This window comes from Adiantum capillus-veneris, chromosome 18 (genome assembly GCF_014529385.1).
Source record: "Adiantum capillus-veneris isolate H3 chromosome 18, ASM1452938v2, whole genome shotgun sequence".
Lineage (NCBI taxonomy): Eukaryota > Viridiplantae > Streptophyta > Polypodiopsida > Polypodiales > Pteridaceae > Adiantum > Adiantum capillus-veneris.
The window spans coordinates 115,769,884-115,791,914 of NC_140948.1; the positions used below are offsets into that span (position 1 = coordinate 115,769,884).

General features: G+C 49.1%; 1 protein-coding gene across 6 annotated transcripts in view; it reads left to right on the forward strand.

Moving 5' to 3' along the window:
- The window catches only part of LOC147436252 (Urb2/Npa2 family protein), a 114,411-nt gene extending 92,618 nt beyond the window's left edge, over positions 1 to 21,793 (forward strand). For 5 of the 6 annotated variants that reach the window (XM_086489177.1, XM_086489179.1, XM_086489181.1 and 2 more), the window contains 2 exons: positions 20,610 to 20,701; positions 20,819 to 21,793. In XM_086489177.1, the coding sequence (XP_086345303.1) occupies positions 20,610 to 20,701; positions 20,819 to 20,895 (169 nt within the window). In that variant the 3' untranslated portion in view covers positions 20,896 to 21,793. Of the gene's footprint in view, positions 1 to 20,122; positions 20,471 to 20,609; positions 20,702 to 20,818 lie in introns of those variants that run through there. The other variant, XM_086489178.1, reaches the window with a different exon arrangement.
- Positions 21,794 to 22,031: the final 238 nt, after the last annotated feature.

Genomic DNA, 22,031 nt, shown 5'->3' on the forward strand with positions numbered 1-22,031 from the left:
CCTTCGCCCAAGAGGCGTGCCTCTTCGCCAAAAGCCACACTCCTTGGACGACTGGTCACACCCCTTCGCTCACGGGTGCGACTCTTCGCCCAATGGTTGCAGCTCTTCGCCGAAAGAATGTGTCTTTACGTCTAAAATCATGTCTCTTCACCAGGAGACATATCTTTTCATTTCTGTCTCTTTGTCTCCTATATAAGGAGCCTATTGTACTCAGTTTTTAACAATCATTCGATCAATCAACACAGAGACTTCTAAGTCTTGTTTCCGAGTTCAGTTCAAGTTTCTTAAGTCTTAATCATGAGTTTAAGTACTTAATAAAGGATTAGTACCTAGAATCCTCACAGTGGTATTAGAGAAAATTTTTTCCCGGGACCCTACGGTTGTGAGCCTCTCACCCTTGACGCTACACTCTACCCCTTTCCTGGTGTTGTATGGAATCCGAAGAACGGTGGCCTACGCACACATCTCGACATGAGGTAACTTAATTTACTTGTGTTCTCGTATAATACATACTACAGCACACCAGAGACAGCAGCATGGCCGTGTGTACCCGTATCGGTCGTGCTCGTGGTGATGCATGGGTTAATGCGAAAGAGTGTGCCCTTTCAAGCGCCAGTGTGTACCTCTTCAGTTGAGTACCCCTTGGTGTGCACACCCCTTTGGCGGAATTTCTGCACATACGGGCTGAATTACGAAAAGGCTGGCCTGAATTTTGCAAACGCTGGGCTGACTTCTGCAAGCGCTGGCTGCAATTTTCTGAATCGCTGGCTGAAAAAAAACCCCTTCGCTGGCTGCCTTTACACCTCTTCGCTGGCTGCCCTTGCCCTTTCGCTGGCTACCCCTTGTGACCTTTCGCTGGCATGCCTCTTCGCTGCCCTTTATTATACATAAAACTTCAGCAGCATGTAATGTCTAAAACCAACAGCGTCAGCCTTTTAAGCAGCGCAAGTTTTTTTTTACGTACAATTCCAGCAGCGTAATACTTTAAAAGAACTCAGCCCAAAGGTTTTTATTTAAATTGACCAGCCAGCCCCAATTTTTTAAAAGCCCATGTGGACACACCTTTTAAGTGACCACCTCTAAACTTACCCAATGTGAACTCACTAAGAGATATTAAAAGAAAATGGGACAACAATGTGGCTTTTTCCTTGTGGGCAACCGTATTCCTCGTATGTTCTCTTCCTGCATAGCCCTTGCCACTGGCTCCTTGCACGTATGGGGCTCCCCTCTACCATGGACAAGGACTTCGAGGTTCCGGTACCCTATCTCTTGTACATAGATAAAGTTCCCGCAAGCAATGGCAAATTTGTTCCCTTCACGAGATTCTTGTCATTCCGGATTCACCCTACCCAAGCCGGAGGTTATCATTATTCTCGATTCCCCGACTCCAAAGCCGAAACCTGTTCCAGACGCAGTTTCCGCTTCCGAAGTATCAGTTCTTAAGCTTATTCAGAGAAAGAGTTACTTTCGCTCAACAGTCGGCATGGCCGAATTACAAGATGGCGATGACAATATTTTACCCCAAGATCCGATAGCAGTTTTCAAAAAGGAGATGGCAGCAATTTTATCAACCCTCGCATCGATTCACATTCGCTTGGATCAAATGCAAATAGAAACCTCTTCTCGGAGTCACCCAACAGCTTCTCGGACGATTAATGCTGCTTATCCGCCATCTTCTTCCGACGCTTCAATGGTCGACCAAGAAGAACCACTCAAACAAAAGCCTTCGGAACTCAAATTTTCTCACCCAAAGCATGGTTTCTCAGAGACAACGAGACGCAAAGTACCTTCATGCGAGCAACAAAAGTCTCAGCATGAATATTCTTGGAAATGTTACAGTTGTCAGCAACCAACTTCTTATTTGAATGATTAGCAAACAGAAGCAGCAATATGAAGCTTCCAACGGATCATCAGCAATATCAAGATGGGCTTACTTAGTGGCACATATATCCGACCCTAGTCGAGTACTCGGTCGTGAATGCTGCGACGTTGGACAGGTTCCCCCTCGCGAGCCATGCCCTATGTAACAGACTTGGACACTCCAAGTCAAGAATCAATCGTGACAGCACCAAATAACCACTTCAAAACAATTCACAGATCACAATAGATTTGCACTGGCCCGACGGAGTTCCGTGCCTAGAGATATTGGGCCCAAAGACTGGCGTCCCTTTCGGTATTTCTTTGTGTATTTCGTAATGCCTGAAAGACTTGAAGCAGATGATCTCTATGTTCTGCCTCATTCTTGGAGAAATCAATGAGATCACAAGATAGTGATTAATTCGAAGAAAAGTGAATTTTTCCTACCAGAGATACACTTTTGGGACACATTGTCTCAGTAGCAGGAGTGCAAATGGATCCGGCCAAGATAGACACTATCCGTGATTGGCCCGATTTGAAGAATGTCCATGAAGTTAGAAGCTTCTTGGGATTGTGTTCGTACTTCAGGCGGTTCATACGAAAGTTTGCAGAGGTTGCTTCCCCTTTGCATATCTTGACACAGAAAGAATGTCCATGAAGTTAGAAGCTTCTTGGGACCGTGTTCGTACTTCAGGCGGTCCATACGAAAGTTTGCAGAGGTTGCTTCCCCTTTGCATATCTTGACACAGAAAGGAATCCCTTTCTCGTGGGGACGCACAGAGGTGATTGCCTTTCAGACTTTGAAAGAGAAGTTGACTATTGGACCAGTTTTGACTTTGCCAGACTTGCAGAAGTCGTTTGAAGTATATTGTGATAATTGTGGTCGTAGTCTGGATGCGGTCTTAATGCAACAAGGCCATGTCATTGCTTACAAGAGCCGATTGTTCTCTAGGCACGGAACTCCGCCGGGCCAGTGTCAAATTAAATTGTGTACTGTGAACTGTTTTGAAGTGGTTATTTGGTGTTGTCGCAGTAGATTCTTGACTTGGAGTGTCCAAGTCTGTTACACACCCTACATTTAAGTCTTTCTTGTCTGATGGTGGTAAAGTTGAAGATTTATTGATCCTTTCCTTGTGCAAGAGGATCCTTCAGAGGTCTAAGAAGCAACAACTCCCTCGAACCCCCCCTTCTCAATTGGAAGCCTTAATACCCGCTGAGAAAGCTGAAGATTCAGAAGATTCCAGTTCTTATGTGACAACCAACAAGCACATAACCCCTTCTTTGGCCGTGATCCAGGCAGGAAAATTTGCCTCGTCACCGCCCTTGCAGAATACGGTCTTTGTCTCTAAATAGATACCAGATGCTATGGTGAATGATAATTCTTCAAACTTGAACACTCCAGCCTTTACCTTCAATGATACAAAGGATAAAGCAGATACAGACTCTTGCAGCACAACTTTAGTCGCTACAAATGAATCTTTGGACACAGCTTGTTCCACAGAAAAGCCTTTAGAGATGGATATACCTCCAAACACTACTCTGTCTCAATCTACAACTTCCCTTCAGGAGGATTTTACTGTTCCAAACAAACCAATGGAATACCTTACAGATTTCCAACCAATGGTCATAACTCAACAGAAAACTCAAGTCAGTTTACCAATAATTTAACTCGAAACAGATACAGATTCATTTTTTTCTTGGACAAAGCTCGGAGTTACAAATGACTTTGACAAAGGCAATAATCAAGTTGCAGATGTGATACTCATACTTTTGACAAAGATGAGACAAGTTGCAGATATGATTAGATTTCAGTTTGGCAAAATAATCATGGTCAATAACAGTGCCATGACAGTCTCAAAGTGATGATGTGGCATGCTTGCTTTGGACCAAAAAGGGAAGGGCCTAGCTGGATTTGAATTGAAAGATCCAAAGCTGACAGAAGCAGCCCGCAAATGGTTTTTAGTGATTTTTAGTCGCTTTTGTGTGATGGTTAAAGTTGTTATATAAGTTTTGGTGTTGTTAATACTTGTTAACATAACGAGTGATTTTTAAGTTGCTATTGGACACCTATAAAACTGAGGCTAGGGTACCTTTAGTCTCGGATCTACGACTACCACTAGCTTTATACTTGTGCTACGTATATATTTTGACCCATTCATAGATGTACAAGATTGTCACGAGGTTGTGGCAACCATGAACCCGCAATAACAGCCATGGACATGTTTGGACAGCTTAGTGAGAGGTAGATGAAAGTGTTCGGATCGTTTATTTGCAATAAGAATAAAGAAATACCGAAAGGGGCGCCAATCCTTGGGGCCTACAAGGTGTCGCTATCTGCTTGGTAGCACTCTAGCTGCCAGGCTGTGGTTTGCTTGAAGTGTTAATTTTGTCACATGCTTATTCGTGAAGTTCCTTTGTGTTATAAAGTTAACATTGTAAAGATTAGGTGAGAGCTAAAATCTATAGCCCTACTGGGCCAGTTTCATGGTTCCGTCGTCGGGACAGAATCACTTTTTCCTTAAAGAGTGAGCCTTGGTTGGTTTGCGGCAAAGACATAGAGCACTGGAACTTGGAATTACACTATGGCTGATAGGACAAACGACGCCAGGGAAGAGGGTTCCTCTTGATAGGACAGACATGTTGTTCCTCCTCCAGTGTTCGAGCGTGGCGAGAGCTCGCGGCCACCCTTGTTTGTACCTTTTATTGATTTGAGTGCTCCACAAGGTCAAGGGTATGATTGGGCAACTAGACGAGGATGCGTTTAGGACACAATTGGTTGCCGCTGTGAATGTGTTCTCTCGGTTGGTGCAGAATCCTAGGTTGATGGAATTTCTGCAAGCGCCACCAGTGTCATAGTAGACAAGACAATTGTCTCACGCAGTAGAGCCTGTTGAGGCTCAAGCCTTGGTCCCTTGTTGTGCGTCCCGGCAAGGAAGGGAGCATGTAACTGACTTGGACACTCCAAGTCAAGAATCAATCGTGACAGCACCAAATAACCACTTCAAAACAATTCACAGATCACAATCGATTTGCACTGGCCCGACGGAGTTCCTTGCCTAGAGATATTGGCCCCAAAGACTGGCGCCCCTTTCGGTATTTCTTTTTGTATTAATCAGTTCAAAGTACAAGAGAGCGGTTAGGGTTTCACTCAGACTCTGCTTCCAGATGCTCTGAGAAGTGAGGCATCACCACTAATTTAAAGATTACAAGGGATGCCCAAAAGCAGAGCCCCAAAAGCTTGAAAGCAAAAGCAGATTCTCTCTCTCTCTCTCTCTCTCTCTCTCTCTCAATGAGAGTCAGTAAAAAGCAAGAGCAAATTCTCTCTCTCTCTCTCTCTCTCTCTCTCTCTCTCTCTCTCTCTCTCTCTCTCTCTCTCAATGAGAGCAACAAAAAGCAATTATGCTTTTCTGGCCAAAAGCTGAGATTTGCGTCGCTCAAAAATATCCCAGGTGTAGTGCCGAGCTGTGGAAAGAGCTGGCATCAATCGAAGGACACGAAGCCACACTTGCTGTGCCAAAGGATAGTCCCAAAGACAGTGACGCTGACTCTCCACAGGATAGTCACAAGCTGCACATGCAGCTGAGAGACCACTATGTACAAGCCAACTCCCAACTGCTGTAGCTCTGTGTGCAACCAGCCACTGGAACAAAGTGACTCGCCTCGGCTGTCTGGAGTCCCACAACCTCTCCCAAAAAGCTGCCAAGAACTCAGCTGTGAGACCCTCCTCCTGCCAATGAGGTGCTGCAGCAGGACGAGCCTCCCTCTGTGCTGCCAGTATGTGACGTCCAAGTCGAATAGTGTACTGAAAGAAAGGGACACGTGGATGGTCTGCTGAGGAGAAAGGGTCCCTCCAAAGCCACTTTCCAGGATTCCACTGTACTCGTGCCAGTGGATAGCTCTCCCAAACCCATAGTCTCCCAGTGGCCAGTCTCAAGAGTTGCTGGGTCAAGATCTATGACACAAGTCCTCCCATAGATGCCCACCACTGGATCCTCTGAAAACAACACTCTGCCACTTGTGGAGCCTCTATTGAAACTCTGTGTAAACGTCCCTCACTCTATAGCTCGAAAAACAGGGAGGGTATAGTCTCTGAGCAAGCCCGAACTGAGAGGAGAACCTCCAGTCGCGTGAAAGCTCCCATCCATCTGGACGCTGCTGACTCGAGAGGTGTGAGCCACTCAGCTGGTACTGCCTCTGCGATGCCCTAACACATGCTCTGCACCCCTCTCATGCCATGTAGCTGAATGCCTTGAAGCTCCTTTGACAAGCTTGAAAACTGTAACCAGTCACCTAAAGAGCTTGCTAGACCCCTTGCCATGGGACCCCAGGAAACATGAGGCCGACTACCAACCAAGTGGCCTCTCTGAGTGCTAACCATGGGGTTCCAAACAAGGGGTTGTCTCAGGCGCTTGTCCGTGCAAGTAGGCTGACGTTGCTCTAGGCCTTGCCGGAGTTGCTCCCAAGACCGGAGCAGACTCACAGCGAAGTCTCCTGCTCAAGCCAACTCTGCGCATCTCTGTGAAAATCCATCGAGTCGAGGGTCGCCAGGGGCCTCTAGCCTGAGGCACCCTAGCACTAAGCCACTGAAGCAAGAACTCCTTCTAGGGCTCTTCACCTGGAAGAAGTCCTCTGACGATGAGGGTCTCTGCTGTGCTGTGCAGGGTCTATGATCCCCAACCCTCCCTGAGAACAAGGAAGAGTGATGACCTACCATGCCACTCTGGCCCGGGCTATCTGAGTATCACGCCCTGACCAAAGGAAGTTCCTGATCAGCCTCTCTACCTAGCTGATACAAGAACTCGAGAAGATCCAACAAGAAGTGATGTACCACATAGTAGCCAACAACACTTGGTTGGCCACTACAACTCTGCCTGCCAGAGAAAGTCGTGCGGAGCTCCAATGTAACAATTTCCTCCTGATAGACAAGAGGAGGGGAGCAATCTGCTATTGGAGAGACAAGTCCAAACCAACCTGACAGCCCAAGTACCGAACTGCAGTCCCTGGGGGAATCCACCTAAAACCCTCACCTGGCATCCAATCGGGCGTAGGAGCACTACCAACCGAGAAAGCCACTGTCTTTCTCCAATTGATCAGTGCGCCAGATGCACAACAGAAAGTCTCAAGAGCCTGCTCACCTCTGTGTAGGTTGGCCTCTGGCCATCCAAGTACAAGGCTGAGTTGTCTGTAAACTCAGCGTCCAATAGCTCATCTCCCCGAACAGGGAGCGCTAAGCCATGTAAATTAACCTGCTGTGAAACCAAAAACCTGCTCATCGCCTCAGCATAGAACAGAAAGAGGAAGGGGACAAGAGGGCAGCCGTATCTGACTGAACGTGTGAGCATGAAACGATCACCTCTACCTCTTGACAACAACACCTGACTGTGTGCCCATCTGCACAGAGCTGACACCCCTCTAATCCAGGCATCTGAGAAGCCCATCATGCGTAGAGTGCCCTCCAAAAAGTCCCAGTCAACTCTGTCATAAGCCTTCTCAAAATCGAGAAGAGGAATCACCAAATCCTCACCATGGAGCTGCGCGAGGGCAAAAGCCTCCCAAAAAGTAAAGATGATGTCAAGGATACTATGCTCCTTGACAAAACCTGTCTGAGTCCCATGTATAATGCTCTCAAGAAGTGGTTGAATCCTCAAACTCAGAGCCTTGGCAAGAATTTTGTAGGCTGCGTTGAGGATGGTGATGGGGCGTCACTGTTGAATCTCATCCAAGGAGCCACCCTCCTTGGGAATGAGGTAAATCAGGCACTCACTCATGCTGTCAGGCATCTCTCCTGACGCGTGAAAACTCGTCCGTTTCAAAAGGGAACTGTTCCATTGCGTGCGGGAGCACGTGAGACACGCGTAGACGTGTTCGCTCCACCCAAAACGATCCAAAACAGAAAATTACAGCCTGTGTGTTTTTCTGTAGGTTTAGGGTTTTGCACCGAAACTGCAGGACATTGCCAAGGGAGCCTCGGGAAAGCCTTGGGATGCTTAAAGAGGGCTTTGGGCACCTGACAGTGATAAAACAGGGATTTACAGCACGTTGAAATTGACCTGCAGCTCACTGGAAAGCTTCCAAATCGCAGGGGAAAGTGTCCTTGACGTGTACTTTTGACCTACAGAGGTTTTTGCGCCGTTATGTTGCAAAATGGGTCAAAAACCCACAATTACAGCCATGGACAGGTTTGGACAGCTTGGTGAGAGTTAGGTTAAAGTGTTCGGATTGTTTATTTGCAATAAGAATAAAGAAATACCGAAAGGGGCGCCAGTCTTTGGGACCTACAGGGTGTTGTTGTCTGCTTGGTAGCACTCTAGCTACCAGGCCGTGGTTTGTTTGAAGTGTTACTTCCAATCACAGGCTTATTCGTGAAGTTCCTGTGTGTCAGAAAGCTAACATTGTAAAGATCGGGTGAAAGCTAAAGTCTACCGCCCTACGGGCTGGTTTCACAAGATCATGAGATAGCTACCAAGATAGATGTCAGGATACAATCGACTATCGTGCCAAGCTGTTTCTGTGTTGCTACCTGCGTGGCACCACCTCGTGCCCGTTGCACCTCTTTCCTTGTAGTGCAGTCTGCTAGCTCCATTCTCAACTGCCTGCATACATAGCTTGCATAGCTACTATTCTTTATTCTCGCAATCCGTATAGCCCTTAAGCGTGCATACAATTAACCCACTCACAATCACGCAACTTGCACCCTCATCCTCACGCTAACCCTCATACAGAGACATGTTGCAAGGATTTTCTATCTGTTGTGCAATAGGTAGGATTTTCCCTCTCTGGGGAGTTATTTGGTCTTGGTGGTAATGAGCCTTCTTGGTTCTAGACTTTGGTAAGTCACAACCCGCTTTCTTGGCCAGGGAGCCTTATTGGGTCACCTGCACCGATAGATACATCTAAGTCGCGCTTGGTGTGACGCTAGTAATTTGGAGGTGTGATCTTTCTTTTTACTGGATCCTGGTTGCTCTTCCATTTGGAGTCAGATTCTCAACAGGTACTCTTAGCCCCATTCACAGTTCAGTGATCACATTGGAGGATGCAAGGTGGTGGGATACACGCCGCTGCTACCCCAAGGCTAGCTTTCTTGACATGCCCTTCCCTAGGATTGTAGTTGTATCCCCGTTGGGGAGAGGCTGCTTCAGGGTCCAGTTTGAGACATCAGACCAGGTTAGTTCAGTTCTTGCGCAGAATCTCCTTGACATTTGGGAGAGCATATTGTTATCTATACAGATGGAGATAGGGGATGGATCTTTACTGGTTTGGGCGAGGGTCTAGCTGTCACTGTCATTTTCAAGTTGATTACCAGTGGTCTAGTCACAGATCTGAGCGATTGGTGGCAGCTTGGGAGTAGTTTTGAGTGAGGGTGGACTAGCGTCTGAAGACGTTTCACACTCCCACTCTCCGACTGATTCTCTTCTCTTGTGAGGAATCCTCCTTGGCTCCTCTCTCTCTCTCTCTCTCTCTCTCTCTCTCTCTCTCTCTCTCTCTCTCCCCCTTTGATACATAAGTTGACATTTTTTACAGAGTTCTTTATCGTGCTACCAGGACACTGTTTTGTTTATGGTAGAGCAGGACATATAGCAGCTGGATGTGCACAGAGAGTGGAGCACCTAGGGTAGACAAACAGATAGATGCTCTAGAGAGACAGGAGCCTCTGTAGGGATCTAGGTACTAGGAAGCTAGATTCAGAGTGTGAGGAGGGAAGCAAAGGAAAGGAGGAGAAGACTTGTAGCTTGATAAGGCTCCCGAGGATAGTTTTTTTTTCCGAGAAAAAGATCCTTCTATTAGTTACTGAAACTGCCCATAGGCCTACAACCACCTCTTCAAGAGAGGGCTACAACAAACATGGTGGGAGACTCTCCCAATGAAAAAACCAGTATATGTACAATGGGGCTAAATCAAGAGATGGGGGGAGGGAAGAGCCACACAGGTGGTCGGTAATGCCATCGGAGTACACCCCGGACTATGGTGTAAAAAGGCCCAGGATGCCAGAGTCGAAGGAAAGCCTCGCGGCACTCCCGCATGCGGTCGGAGCTGCCCTGTAGTCCCTCAAGCTGTCCTCTGAGAGTATGGATCAGCTCTAGCCAAAACTCACGAACAGTCTCTGTTGGTGGCACAGGGCGAGCCTCAAAGATGCGGAAGCAGCGGGCCCGCCAGATGAACAAGAGTGTCAGGCCACTGATGAGCTCCCAACACTCCTCTCTCACTCTGCACCACTCCTGTGGAGTAAGCTCTGTAGCATGCTGGAGTGTAGGTCGCCCCTCCTGCATCACTATCATCCTACTGATGGAAGATAGCTCAAACTGAAGTGCCGGGCCCGTGAGGGTGGACCAAGCCGCTGCTTCCCAAGTGTACTGTCGAGCCGTGGAGAGAGCAGGCATCAGCCAAAGAAATCGTAGCCACACTTGCTGGGCCGAGGGACAGTCCCATAGACAGTGACGCTGACTCTCCACCAAATGGTCACAAACTGCAAATGCGGCCGAGAGACCACTATGCACTAGCTAGCTCCCTACTGCTGTAGCTCTGTGTGCGACCAACCACTGAAACAAGGTGACTCGCCTCGGCTGTCTGGAGTCCCACAGTCTCTCCCAAAAGGCTGCCAAGAACTCAACTGTGAGACCCTCCTGCCAATGAGGTGTTGCAGCGGGGCGGGCCTCTCTCTGTGCTGCTAGTATATGACGTCCCAGTCGAACAGTGTACTGAAAGAACGGGACTCTTGGGTGGTCTGTAGAAGAGAAGGGGTCCCTCCATAGCCACTCACTAGGATCCCACTGTACTCGTGCCAGAGGACAACTCCCAAGCCCACAGCCTCCAGTGTCCAGTCTTAAGAGCTGTTGGGTCAGGGTCTATGACACAAGTCCTCCCACAGATGCCCACTACTCGGATCCTCTGAAAATAGCACTCTGCTACCTGCGAGACCTCTACTGCAACTCGCTGTAGGCGTTCCCCACCCTGAAGCTCGAAGAACAGGGCTGGGACCAGGGTGGTCTCGTACGGTCACGTACGTTTTGTCCACATACGAAGACGTACGGTACTCATCGAACTAGAAAATGAGACGTCGTACGACATGGTTACGTACGTTCAAAAATAAAAACATGTAATTCTTAACCCTAGATTTTACACTTGGGACAATTCGACAATTGATTATCACAGTGGGGATGTCGTGGTATTTAGTCAATACTATGCATGATGGAGCTGATGGTTATATTGTCTTGTGGGTGACTACCATGGGTCTATACCTTGCACTTTCCTTTTAAGGGTGAATCTGGGCTTATCCTGGATTCATTGAGCCATTGAGCAATCTCTCATGACTGATGAGAGAGCTTGAGAATGACTCATGAGCTTGAGCCTTGAGTTGGAACATAATGGAGAAGAACAGAAAGAGGGCATCCATATATAGATTTAGAGTGTAGATACTTGCCCTTGAACAAGAGAGAGTTAGATAAGAGGATGGATGAGAGAGAGAGAGAGGAGCCTAATGGAATCCAAGGTGAAGGACCAAAGCAATGAGAGAGAGGGAGAGGGAGAGGAAGAGAGAGAGGAGTCTAATGGAATCCAAAGCAATGTGTGTGTGTGTGTGTGTGTGTGTGTGAGAGAGAGAGAGAGAGAGAGAGAGAGAGAGAGAGAGAGAGAGAGAGAGAGAGAGAGAGAGAGAGAGAGAGAGAAAGAGAGGAGGCTCAGGGCATGTGGGAGGTGGGGGGAGGGGGATAGGTGGGAGGGATCCTATGCCAAAAGGTAACCCAAAAACCTCCCAAAAAAAAGCACAGTCAACGGACTAAAAAACCGGTCAAACGTACTAAAAAACCATCGGACGCAACGGATGCCTTGACCGGACCGGACGCCACCGGACGCCACCGTACGCCTCGTTCCGTCCGACGGATGAGAACAACCCTGGCTGGGACAGTCTCTGAGCAGGCCCTGACTGAGATGAGAACCTCCAGTTGTGTGAAGGCTCCCGTCCACCGGGGCGCTACTGGCTCGAGAGGCGTGAGCCACTCAGCAGGAACTGACTCTGAGATGTCCTGACACATGCTCTGCACCTGGCACCCCTCTCATGCCCTGTAGCTGGAGCCCCTGCACCTCATTTGACAAACCTGTGAACTCTAGCCAGTCACCTAAAGAACGTGTTGGACCTGCTGCCATGGGACCCCAGGAAACATGAGGCCGACTACCAACCAAGTGGCCTCTCTGAGTGCTAACCATAGGGTTCCAGACGAGGGGCTGCCGTAGGCGCTCCTCCGTGCACGTAGGCTGTCTCTGCTCCAGGCCACGCCGTGAGAGCTCCCAAGATCGAAGCAAACTCACAACGAAGCGGTCCTCCAGTCTCCTGCTCAAACCAACTCTGCGCATCTCTGTAAAGATCTATCTGGTCGAAGGTTGCCAAGGGCCTCCTGATTGAGGCACCCTAGCACGAAGCCGATGTAGCAAGAACTCCTTCCAAGAAGAATCACGAGGTCCTCACCACGGAGCCGTGCCAGGGCAGAAGCCTCCCAAAAAGTAAAGATGTTGTCAAGGATACTACGTTCCTTGACAAAACCTGTCTGGGTCCCATGTATAAGGCTCTCTAGAAGTGGCTGAATCCTCAAACTCAGAGCCTTGGAAAGAATTTTGTAGGCTGAGTTGAGGATGGTGATGGGGCGCCACTGTCGAATCTCATCCAAGGAGCCACCCTCCTTGGGAATGAGGTAGATCAGGCCCTCACTCATGCTGTCAGGCATCACTCCTGTGTGCAAAATGTAATGAAAAGCACTACAGAGATCTGGGCCAAGCAGGTCCCAGTACTCCAAGAAAAAACTGGGAGTCAACCCATCCTCACCTGGACAGCTACCACGGGGGAGGGCCCTAAGAGCTGTGTGCAGCTTCTCAAGCTGAAGTGGCAGCTCTAACCCTTGACGCATCTCCTCAGTCACAAGACAAGGCATCTGTGCCTAAACTTGCTCCTTGCATGCATCCTGACGCTCTGACTGGGGCTCTGCAGACTGTAGCTCACGGTAAAAGTCAGTAGCAACTGCACGCATATCCTCGGGCTCAAAAGCAACTGACCCGTTGGGCCTCCTCAACTGACTGACCTTGGCATGCGAGTGCCGAGGTCCCACTACCTCAAAGAAAGCACCAGTCACTCGCCCACCTGGGTCCACTGAGATGCCTGTCGGTGGAAAACAAACTCATGTCGCCTCTCCTCTGTGCTAGCAAGCTCCTGTCGAGCCTGCTGTAACTGCTCCTCCAACCAAGGACTGTCTGGATGCTGCTCCTGCATCCTCTGTAACTAAGCAATGCCCCGTCTGAGACGCTGCTCTGCCTCTCTCGCTGCAGCCCGGCGAGCCAGAGACTCCTGGAGAAAAAAATGGCTAATGTGAGCTAGGCCTGAGGCCACTCTGTCAGCAGGAGAATCCTGCCTGTCCATGCCCTCTGTCCAAAGAGACTCTACCCTCTCTCTGAGTGTTGAGTCCAACAAGACCCTCTCTGGGATGCGAAGCATCGTGCTCCCACTCCTCTGCCTGTCTCCCATTGTGAGGATCACTGATGCATGGTCCGAGAAGGTCCCTGCCAGAATGCCCACTGACCCTCCCAAGTCACTGAAGTGGTCACTAGTGTAGAAGCGATCTATCCGCAATAGATTCACTCCGCCCACTCTGCGGTCCGATCGAGAGAAGGCGAGACTGTCTGGGGGCCTCACAAAACCAGAGTGCTGTCACGCATCCGAGACCCTCAAAGTCATACAAAACCTCTCCCAAGCTGCCAACTCAACTCCATGCACAGTAGCATGGCTGCCACCAATCCTATCAGAAGGGTCCTCCAACATGTTGAAGTCCCCTCCTATGCACCAATGTTCTGCCTGCGGCAGAGACTCAACAATCTATGACCAAAACTTTGCACGAGCACTCGCCACATTGGACGCATAGATGTTCAGGAAACCCACTAGGCTACCCTGAACCTGCATAGTAATCCACTGAGCCCTGCCTGGCACAATAATCCCTTTGCCCACAATGGCCTGCTGCAATGAGTCCGCAATAGTCATACATACCCCACCCTGGATGGCTCCAGGTCCAAAAGCAGCTGACCACAATGTCTAATGCGGCTCTCACATAGATGGTGCTCCTGAAGCATAAGGAGATCAATCTCTCCTCCCACAAGGCAACGCTGAAGCTCCTGACGCAATCGGCCTCGCTGACGTTGAAATTGGGGCCCACCTAGTCCCTGCACGTTCCATGAGACGATCCTCATGGGGAGCGAGAGAGAACAGATGCTGCCGCAGCAGCTAGACGGGCTATCTTCGAAGCTGGCTTGGATGGGGAGCAGAGTTACCCGGAACGCGGAACAGGAACGGCGACGGGCCTCCCTGCGGAACGGGGGAACGGGAATGGGCCCGGAACGGGAACGGCGCGGAACGGCAGGCTAAAAAAACACCCAAATATTATTTTTTTTAGCGTTATGTGTTTGAATACAAGTAGTATTAGAGTCCTTTGACTCTAATACCCACAAAAAACACGATTCGAAGACCATTTAACCTTATTATGACTTGATTGGGATGTGAGGCGCCCAGAGTACATAGCCAGATGAACAACAATGAGCAAACACAATGCCCATAGTACATACACAATGCTCTCAAATAATTGCAAGAGTAGTAGTCAGAGATAACACTTTGGAATTAATTATGGCTAACATAGTAACCAGCCTCAAGGGCCGCCAACGGCCAAGGTGCTACAAAAAAACCAAAGGGGGGCAAAGTTCAAACCAGACTTCAGTGACCACAATACCAAAAGACTGAAGGTGACAAATACCATAAAGATGCTAGTAACTACAAATGGCAAATAGGGCAAGGCTCAAGCAGCCATACAAAAAGGTGGATAAATGGCAAAGACTCAAGACTCAAGAGCCACTAGCCTGAGAGGCCTCCCAATCCGTAGTAGCCGGCTGTAAATCATGCACATCCTCCCATTCCTCATCATCGAGGTCTAGGTCCGGTGTTGGTGGATGTGCATCTCCACCCGCCTGAGAAGCCTCTTGCTCCATCTCCCACTGTGTAAAAGGGATCTGTCTGTTTGTCTGTACTCTTGCAAAGCATTTTCAAATTTGCGCTGACGAAGACAAGATCATTAGCCTTCTCCACTCCAAGCCGATTCCTCTTCTTGGAAGCAATGTGGCTAAAGGTACTCCACAATTGCTCCAAGCATGAGGTACTAACTGACTGGTTGAGAATACGGATCGCCAATCTCTGAAGCTCAGGGCCATCATAGCCATAGTCCTCCCACCAAAGCACTGAACCTATTTTCCTGCGATCAATCTGAGCATCTGGACTGCCAAATGACCCTCGCATCTCTCTGTACTGTCTCAGCTGATCTCTGACAATGCGTCGCCCATCTCTGTCTAGAACCATCTTGTTTAAGATCTCTGTAAATTGGTTCATGACTTCCCTATCTGTCTCTTGCCCTGCACCTTGGAACTCTGGATCCACCATGTACGCTGCCCCGTGTAAAGGAGAGGCATATGAATTCCACCTCGAGCTGCAAAGCGCATGGATCTCCTCATATCGCCCTGCGTTCGGCTCAAGCTGTGCAAGCTGCTCAATCATGCGGTCCATTGCCTCATAAATCTTGCCAATGCAAGGATCCATGCCATCCAGAACTCGAAGCAAATGAACCACCGGTTTTACCTGTGCATCTAGACTCTTGAGCTCCTTCCAGAACTCAAGATCCTCTGCCTTATCCTTGCACAAAATCCCTGCAACTGTCTTTGCATAGGGGGAGGTGGTGAACTCATCACTGATGAAGACCTGTCGGACCGCATTTTGACATTCAGACAGCCTGCGTACAAGAAGAAAGTTGAATGCGAAGCGGGTATCTGAATACTTTAGAAGCACTTTGCCGCCCGACCTCTTGAGGTACTCACTCCGAACCAAGTTGTGATTGTTGATGAAAGTAACCATCTTCACTGCATCAGCAATGACTGGAGCAATCCAGTCTAGCTTGCCGATGTCTTTCAGAAGGTTGTTCAAGCAGTGTGCCATGCAAAAGCACACTGTCACATGCGGATAGTGGCCCTCTATGATAGCTGCTGCTGCCCTGTTTGATGCCTCCCCATCTGTGACAAAGGCCACCACATGTTGCTCACCGATGGTTTCTATGGCCGCTGTCCACTCTGCAGAGAGGACATCGGCGGACTTGCCACTCTCAGTGGCATCATGAGAGTGCACAAAGTACATCTCTCCACTGGAGTATGCGACGAGACCATGGATAGATCTCTTCCTTGTATCGCTCCATCCGTCAGCAATGAGGGAAACGACATGTTTTGCCCAAAGACGTTGAATGTTGAGGGTTGCTTGCTCCACGATAGCCTTCTCTCGATCGAGCAAGGTGGTTCGGAGAGCCTCTGAAGATGGCGGCACATAGCCGGTGCCATACTCTCCTATCCGTTGCACCATGACTTTCCAATACTCCGACCTATTTCGATCAAACATAGAAGAGATTAGTATCAAAAAAGTGGAAACGACGATAACGAAAGAAATGAGAGAAGATTGATGAATCATAAAACAATGTACATACCTCGCTGCGACAAATGGGATATGGTCGTGATAGAAGAATCGGGCCACGGCCGCATCCACCTCTTCTTTCTTCTTTGGGTCCCAAGAGGTGGTAAGGGTCTTTTGGCGACGAATTGGACCTTTTGAAGATGCACCAACACCTACACCGGGTAGAGAGGAAGAAGGGAAAATGAGGGTCTTTGGATCAATACCTTTGCGTGCCGGCTTGGCTTTATGGTTGAATTGCCGATCCTTTTCCTCGAGCTCCTTCCTCTTCTCGATGGTTACGTTGGCACAAAATTTCACCTCATGTCCCGGCACTCGAAAAAAGTGTGCCCTCACTTTGTCATGCCCCCCTTTCCGCGTGTAAGAGCATAGCTTGCATCCCCATGCACGAGAACCTCCCGCCGCCGACAAGGTGCCCTCCGAGGTCACTTCATCCCACCACGACCATTCCTTCGCCTTTTGAGTGTTGCCCGCATGAACGGAGGGGGTTGAACGAGAAGAAGAGGCCATGGATGATGGATTATCCGTGAAAGAGAGAGCTTGATCTTGAACTTTGAGAGAGAGAGAGAGGGATTGAGAGAGAGAGGCTTGCCGCTTGATTCCGTGAGAGCTTGAGCCTTGAGCCTTGAAAGTTGAGGGTTAGAACTTAGAAGTTAGCCCAAGAGAGAGAGAGGTTGAGAGCTTGAGCCTTGAGGCATGCCGCGGCGCCACACTATGGCTTGAGAGTTGAGAGCAAGCTAGGGAGAATGAGCTTGGCTTGAGAGTTGAGAGCAAGGCTCAAGCAAGGGAGAATGGGCCTTGAGGCTTGATGAGTGTGTGAAGAATGGGGGAGGAGGGGGGCATTATATACTTTTTTGACTGCTGAAAATGGCCTTTGGCTGCCTAACAGTCATTTTTTTCAATTTCAAAAACTGCCGTTTATGGCCGTTGGGGCTGTTCCGGCCGTTCCGGTCCATTCCGTCCCATTCCAGCCCGTTCCGGTCGTCCCGTTCCGGTGACAGTTTCCAGCCGGAACGCCGTTCCGTTCCGACGCGTTCCAGAAAATCCCAGCCGGCCGGAACGCCGTTCCGGCGTTCCAAGGCCCGAAATGTCCGTTCCCTGGTAACACTGATGGGGAGTAATCTGATCCGAGCGTCCTCTAGATAGGCGTGACTGCAACGAGTGCCTGGCCCAAGCCCAAGCAGAGCGAGCCGTACGTAAAGCAACCTCTTCTGTCCATGAGTCCTCATGAATATATACATAGCATGGCAAGCACTGTGTATCAGCAAAGAAGTAAACCACAATGTGCTTACATCCTGCTGAGTCTGGAGGTGTCATCGCAAACTTGGCATGTCTATAACTCTTAGTTTTCCCATGTGGTGAGAGAACTCTAGGACCCATGTGTGCAACCATCCCAACACTACGTCGAGATTCCACTCTGTCTAGGCCCTGCCGCAAAGGGGGAAGGAGAAACCAATTGCTGAGTCCAAGGCCTCTGTCCCCCTAGCGGCAAGGAACAGAACATGGACCTTGAAGCAGGTTGCCTCATGGTCTGCTGAGGGGTCGCCGAGAAAACGAGTGAAGCCGTAGTCGAAGAAGTCCCATCGGCGTCGGATGTCAATGCTCGTCAGACCTCAAGGGATAGTTGGAAGGGAAGATGTCTGTACTTGCAGAGGGGGCCGTAAGAAAGGCCGACCCTCTCTCGCTAGGCGACTCGTGGCAAAGGCGTTGCCAAGAGATCTCCTAGCCGCCGGAGAAGGCCCTACCCCCTGGGTCGACTGTGGAACTAGAGCAGGAGAGGGGGGAGAAGGAGCTGGGGAAAGCGGTGGAGAGGAGGGGTGGGAGGGGGGGACAAAGGCATAGGGGCGGGGAGGAGAGGCGCCGGGGGGGGGGGGGGGGAGGATGAGAAGAGGGGGGAAACTTTGGGGGGGGGGGGGGGGGGGGGGGGGGCAAGGCGGTCGAGGGTGAAGCTAGGGTGTCCTCCTGCTCAAGAGGATCAAAACGGTTCCCCGTGGGAACCCACTGCTGCTGAGTAGGCGCCTGAGGACCACTCTGAGTGCCAGGCTGACGCGGTGGCCCCTGTCGTCGTCTACCACGGGCCTGCTGCCATCCCTCCTCCGCTGGAGCCCTAAGCTCAGAGGGTGGCTCTGCATGTGTGTGCTGTGTCTCTGCCTGTGGCTGTTGGCGAGCCCTTGCAGGCTGGGGCTGAGGTTGTGTAGGCCGAGGCCTCCGCCGTGGACAAGCCTTCGCTAGATGGCCCGTCTGTCGACAAATGAAGCACTGGTTCGGGAGGCACGAAAACTCCACACTCTGTTTAAACCAACCTCCACTCACTCGAGGCAAAAGAATAACCTTCGAGAGCGTGTGAGTGTCTCTGACCAAAACGCGAACTGAGGGAATGCCAGCCGCCTTGGCAGCTACTGAGGCTATCGTGCGAGGTGTCTCCGGGACCGTCCCAATGGCTGAGCCGATTCTGGACAAAAGTGGTAAGTACTCCGTCCGCAAACCTAGGAAGCAGACGGAAATGGGGATGTCTTCCTCCTCTACCAGAACATCCGAAGCAGGGTCAAAACCATGTCTCCACTGTCGAAAGTGGGCTCGGGCTATTCAGATGGTCAAAGGACTCATGGCGATGACCTTGGACGCCATCTCGGAGGCCTCAAACTCGATCTGATAGTAGCCTCGTCCGAGTATCTGAAGGTCCAAGATCTTGCCCACCTCTACGAGAAGGCGGGCCTGGAGAAGGTCACGCAACTCTCCTCTGCTGGGTCGGGTGCCGAGAATCTTGCAGATGACCATACGCACTACCTTTGCGGCTAGGCTCGCTTGCTCTGTTGGTGAAAGAGCAAGTCGAATGGTGGGCTCAGCGGAGTCGGGCGAGGGGGCTTCGGAGGAGTCCCTCTGGGGCGGAGCATGAGCCTCCATTAGTGTCTGCTGCTCTAAAGGAGAAGGGAGGACGAGAAGGCAAACGCTTGAGAGCTCGGCAAGAAGAAACCAACTGATAATCCACTGTCAGGCAGTTCAAGCGAGGCCTTCGGAACGGGGGGGGGGGGGGGGGGGGAAAGGGAAGGATAAGGGGGCTGGAGAGGCGAGGGTAGTGGGCAGCGAACGGGGGGGGCAGCGGACGGGGCTGCGTGCTGGCTGGGTGCAGGCGCAGCAGCGCTCGCGGGCAGACAGCGCGCAGGCAGAGGGCAGCGCGAGGGCGAAGGCGAAGGGGGGCTATGGCGAGGGGGAGCAGGAGCAGCGGGGGGGGGGCAGCAGCGAGCCCGAGCACTCTCCTGAGGATACTTTAGTCCCTTCATGTTCTTTAGACAGAGATGTGCTGAGAATTTTCTTTGATAAAAATGTATATCTTAGGAGGCTTGAGAGACAGAACCAAGAAATAGACTTGGTTCTGTTTCATTGTATATTCTTTGAACTTTGGGATGACCCCTCTGTGATGATCGGCATATTGCTTTACATTTTATCTGTAGGACTGTGCCGAGTGCCCATGAGATGTTTTAATTAATAGATGATTGTTTTCTTGAAAAAGAAAAAGATGTCAGGACAACTTTGTTGATGCTAGCGGACTCACTTTGTCATAGATGAGTGCATAAATATCATGGAGATAGATGTTTGCTTATTAGATAGACTAATAGTCAAAGAAGAGAAGGCTTGCTGAATTTGGCCTATGATGTACATGGGTGTGTCATTAGGCTATCTAGAAAAAGAGGACAAAAGGTACAAATAAGACTACTAAAAACTGAAAGTACTACATGGTAGGGCGGAGGTGGATGGAAGAAAGATTGCATCAGAAGAGACTTGATACCAGAACTGGGACCAGAAGATGCGCTGCACCCCCCCACTACTCTCTCTAATCATGGAATCCTGGATGTTGGTTCAAGCCACCATTGTGTTTGTGCTCAATGTATGCTCTCCTAGGCTAATAAGGATCCCAAAATTTTACAATGGGCTCAGAGCTAGGGAATTATGAGCCTAGTGCTTGTTTATATCCCTACATGTGTAATTTTGGTCAATAAATTTTTGCACACACATTATCATTAACATTTGCATGTGCTAGAGAGCTTTAAATTTTACATTTGTGAGCGATTTGCATGGAAACTGATCAAGACAGTTGACGTCATGGGGATGTGAAAGGAGTCGTTGTGATCCTCAAGAAGTTTCCATGGAGGGAGGACTTTTGTGATTTATTATGGTTTTAGCCTCCTTTTTATTGATTGCTTGTGACGTTTTATGGTTTGTGGTTTAGAGAGGTGGAGGCAACTCTCCGTCCAGGTGCCTTTGCTTTGGTGGACATATGCTCAACTGATGATCTTCAACAACTACATGCTGTTCTTGGAGGTAAAAGCAACATGGCATCTATTCCTTTTGACCTCATGTATTGCAGCGCAGAGAAGTTAATTCAAAATTCTTGTTTTCTTCGGTTAAAAAACATTCTGACGTTATCTCCTTTTGCAGAGGGCCCAAGAAGAAGCACGCTCACAGCTCTACGGCGTGAGTATGAGCAACACTTCAAATATACAGGAAAAGTGTGAAGTTCTTTTTCTCAGTGCAAGAATGAGTTGTTCTATTTCTTGCGGAGTTGAGTAAGCTGCCCCATTTTCTACCTTGTGGGCATAAGAGTGCAAGCAAAATGCTTGCTGATACCCATCCATATCCAGTTGATGTGCATTTTGTCAGCCTTTGCAGTGAAGTACAAATTAAGCTGCTGAAGTCATAGATGATGTGCCCATCTTGTACAATAGCAAAAAACCCTCTGTGTGGACTTAACACATCATTTAGAAAGATTTAAGAGTGGAAAAGAATGTTATTAGATTATAGATTACATTGTAATATGGTTTGAAAAAGGAGCACAACTTTGAAGGCAATATAAGCACAAATTGCTTTTGCTGCTCCGGCAGCATGTTTGGTTGCTAGCCCTGAAGAAACGAGAAGTCGGTGACATCATTGTAAACCCTTTGCCCCATTTCCTCTTTTCCTTTTGGTCTTTGCTTCTCCCACTTGCTGTGCCTCATGTAGGCCATGCTGCATTCACTTATCTTGTACCAATAGTAGTGAGGTTCTGAGTTGGCAGCATCAGACCTACATCTGTTGTAGTGCTTTGACTCTCTTTTTGTGAAAGGGAAATTGTGGCCTCATTTTGAAATAGTGCTCCATGCATAGCAATTGGCAAGGTGATGAGGGTGGATGATTTGCCCTAAGGACACCACTTGATTTTGTCACAAGATTAACATACAGTGGATAAATCATATCGCCTTCTTGTGGATGACATGTAGGTTTATGTTGTGACACGTGCTTTCAAGGTGATCCTGCCTTTCGATGTTGCTCTTTTGCACTACACTCTCTATGAAAATATCTGTTTGCAAATCCCTCGGGCATCACTATTTGCTACCTTGTTTTAGCTGGAAATCATGAATCATTCTTTTTCTTTTCTCCTTTGCACTTTTATAGAGACCATTATTTGGACATGCCCAATGTCTTTAGAATCTCTTTGATTCAAAAGTTTGTGCCCCTTTGTACATTTCAGCATGCCACTCAATGTGATTCTACCTCCATCATAACCAAATCCACATCATGCAACAAGACAATTTCCCCCTTGGTCCCAACCACATCATATACCACACTTACTCATCTCAGTGTTTGAATGTGTTTGATTGAATAAATCAGTCGT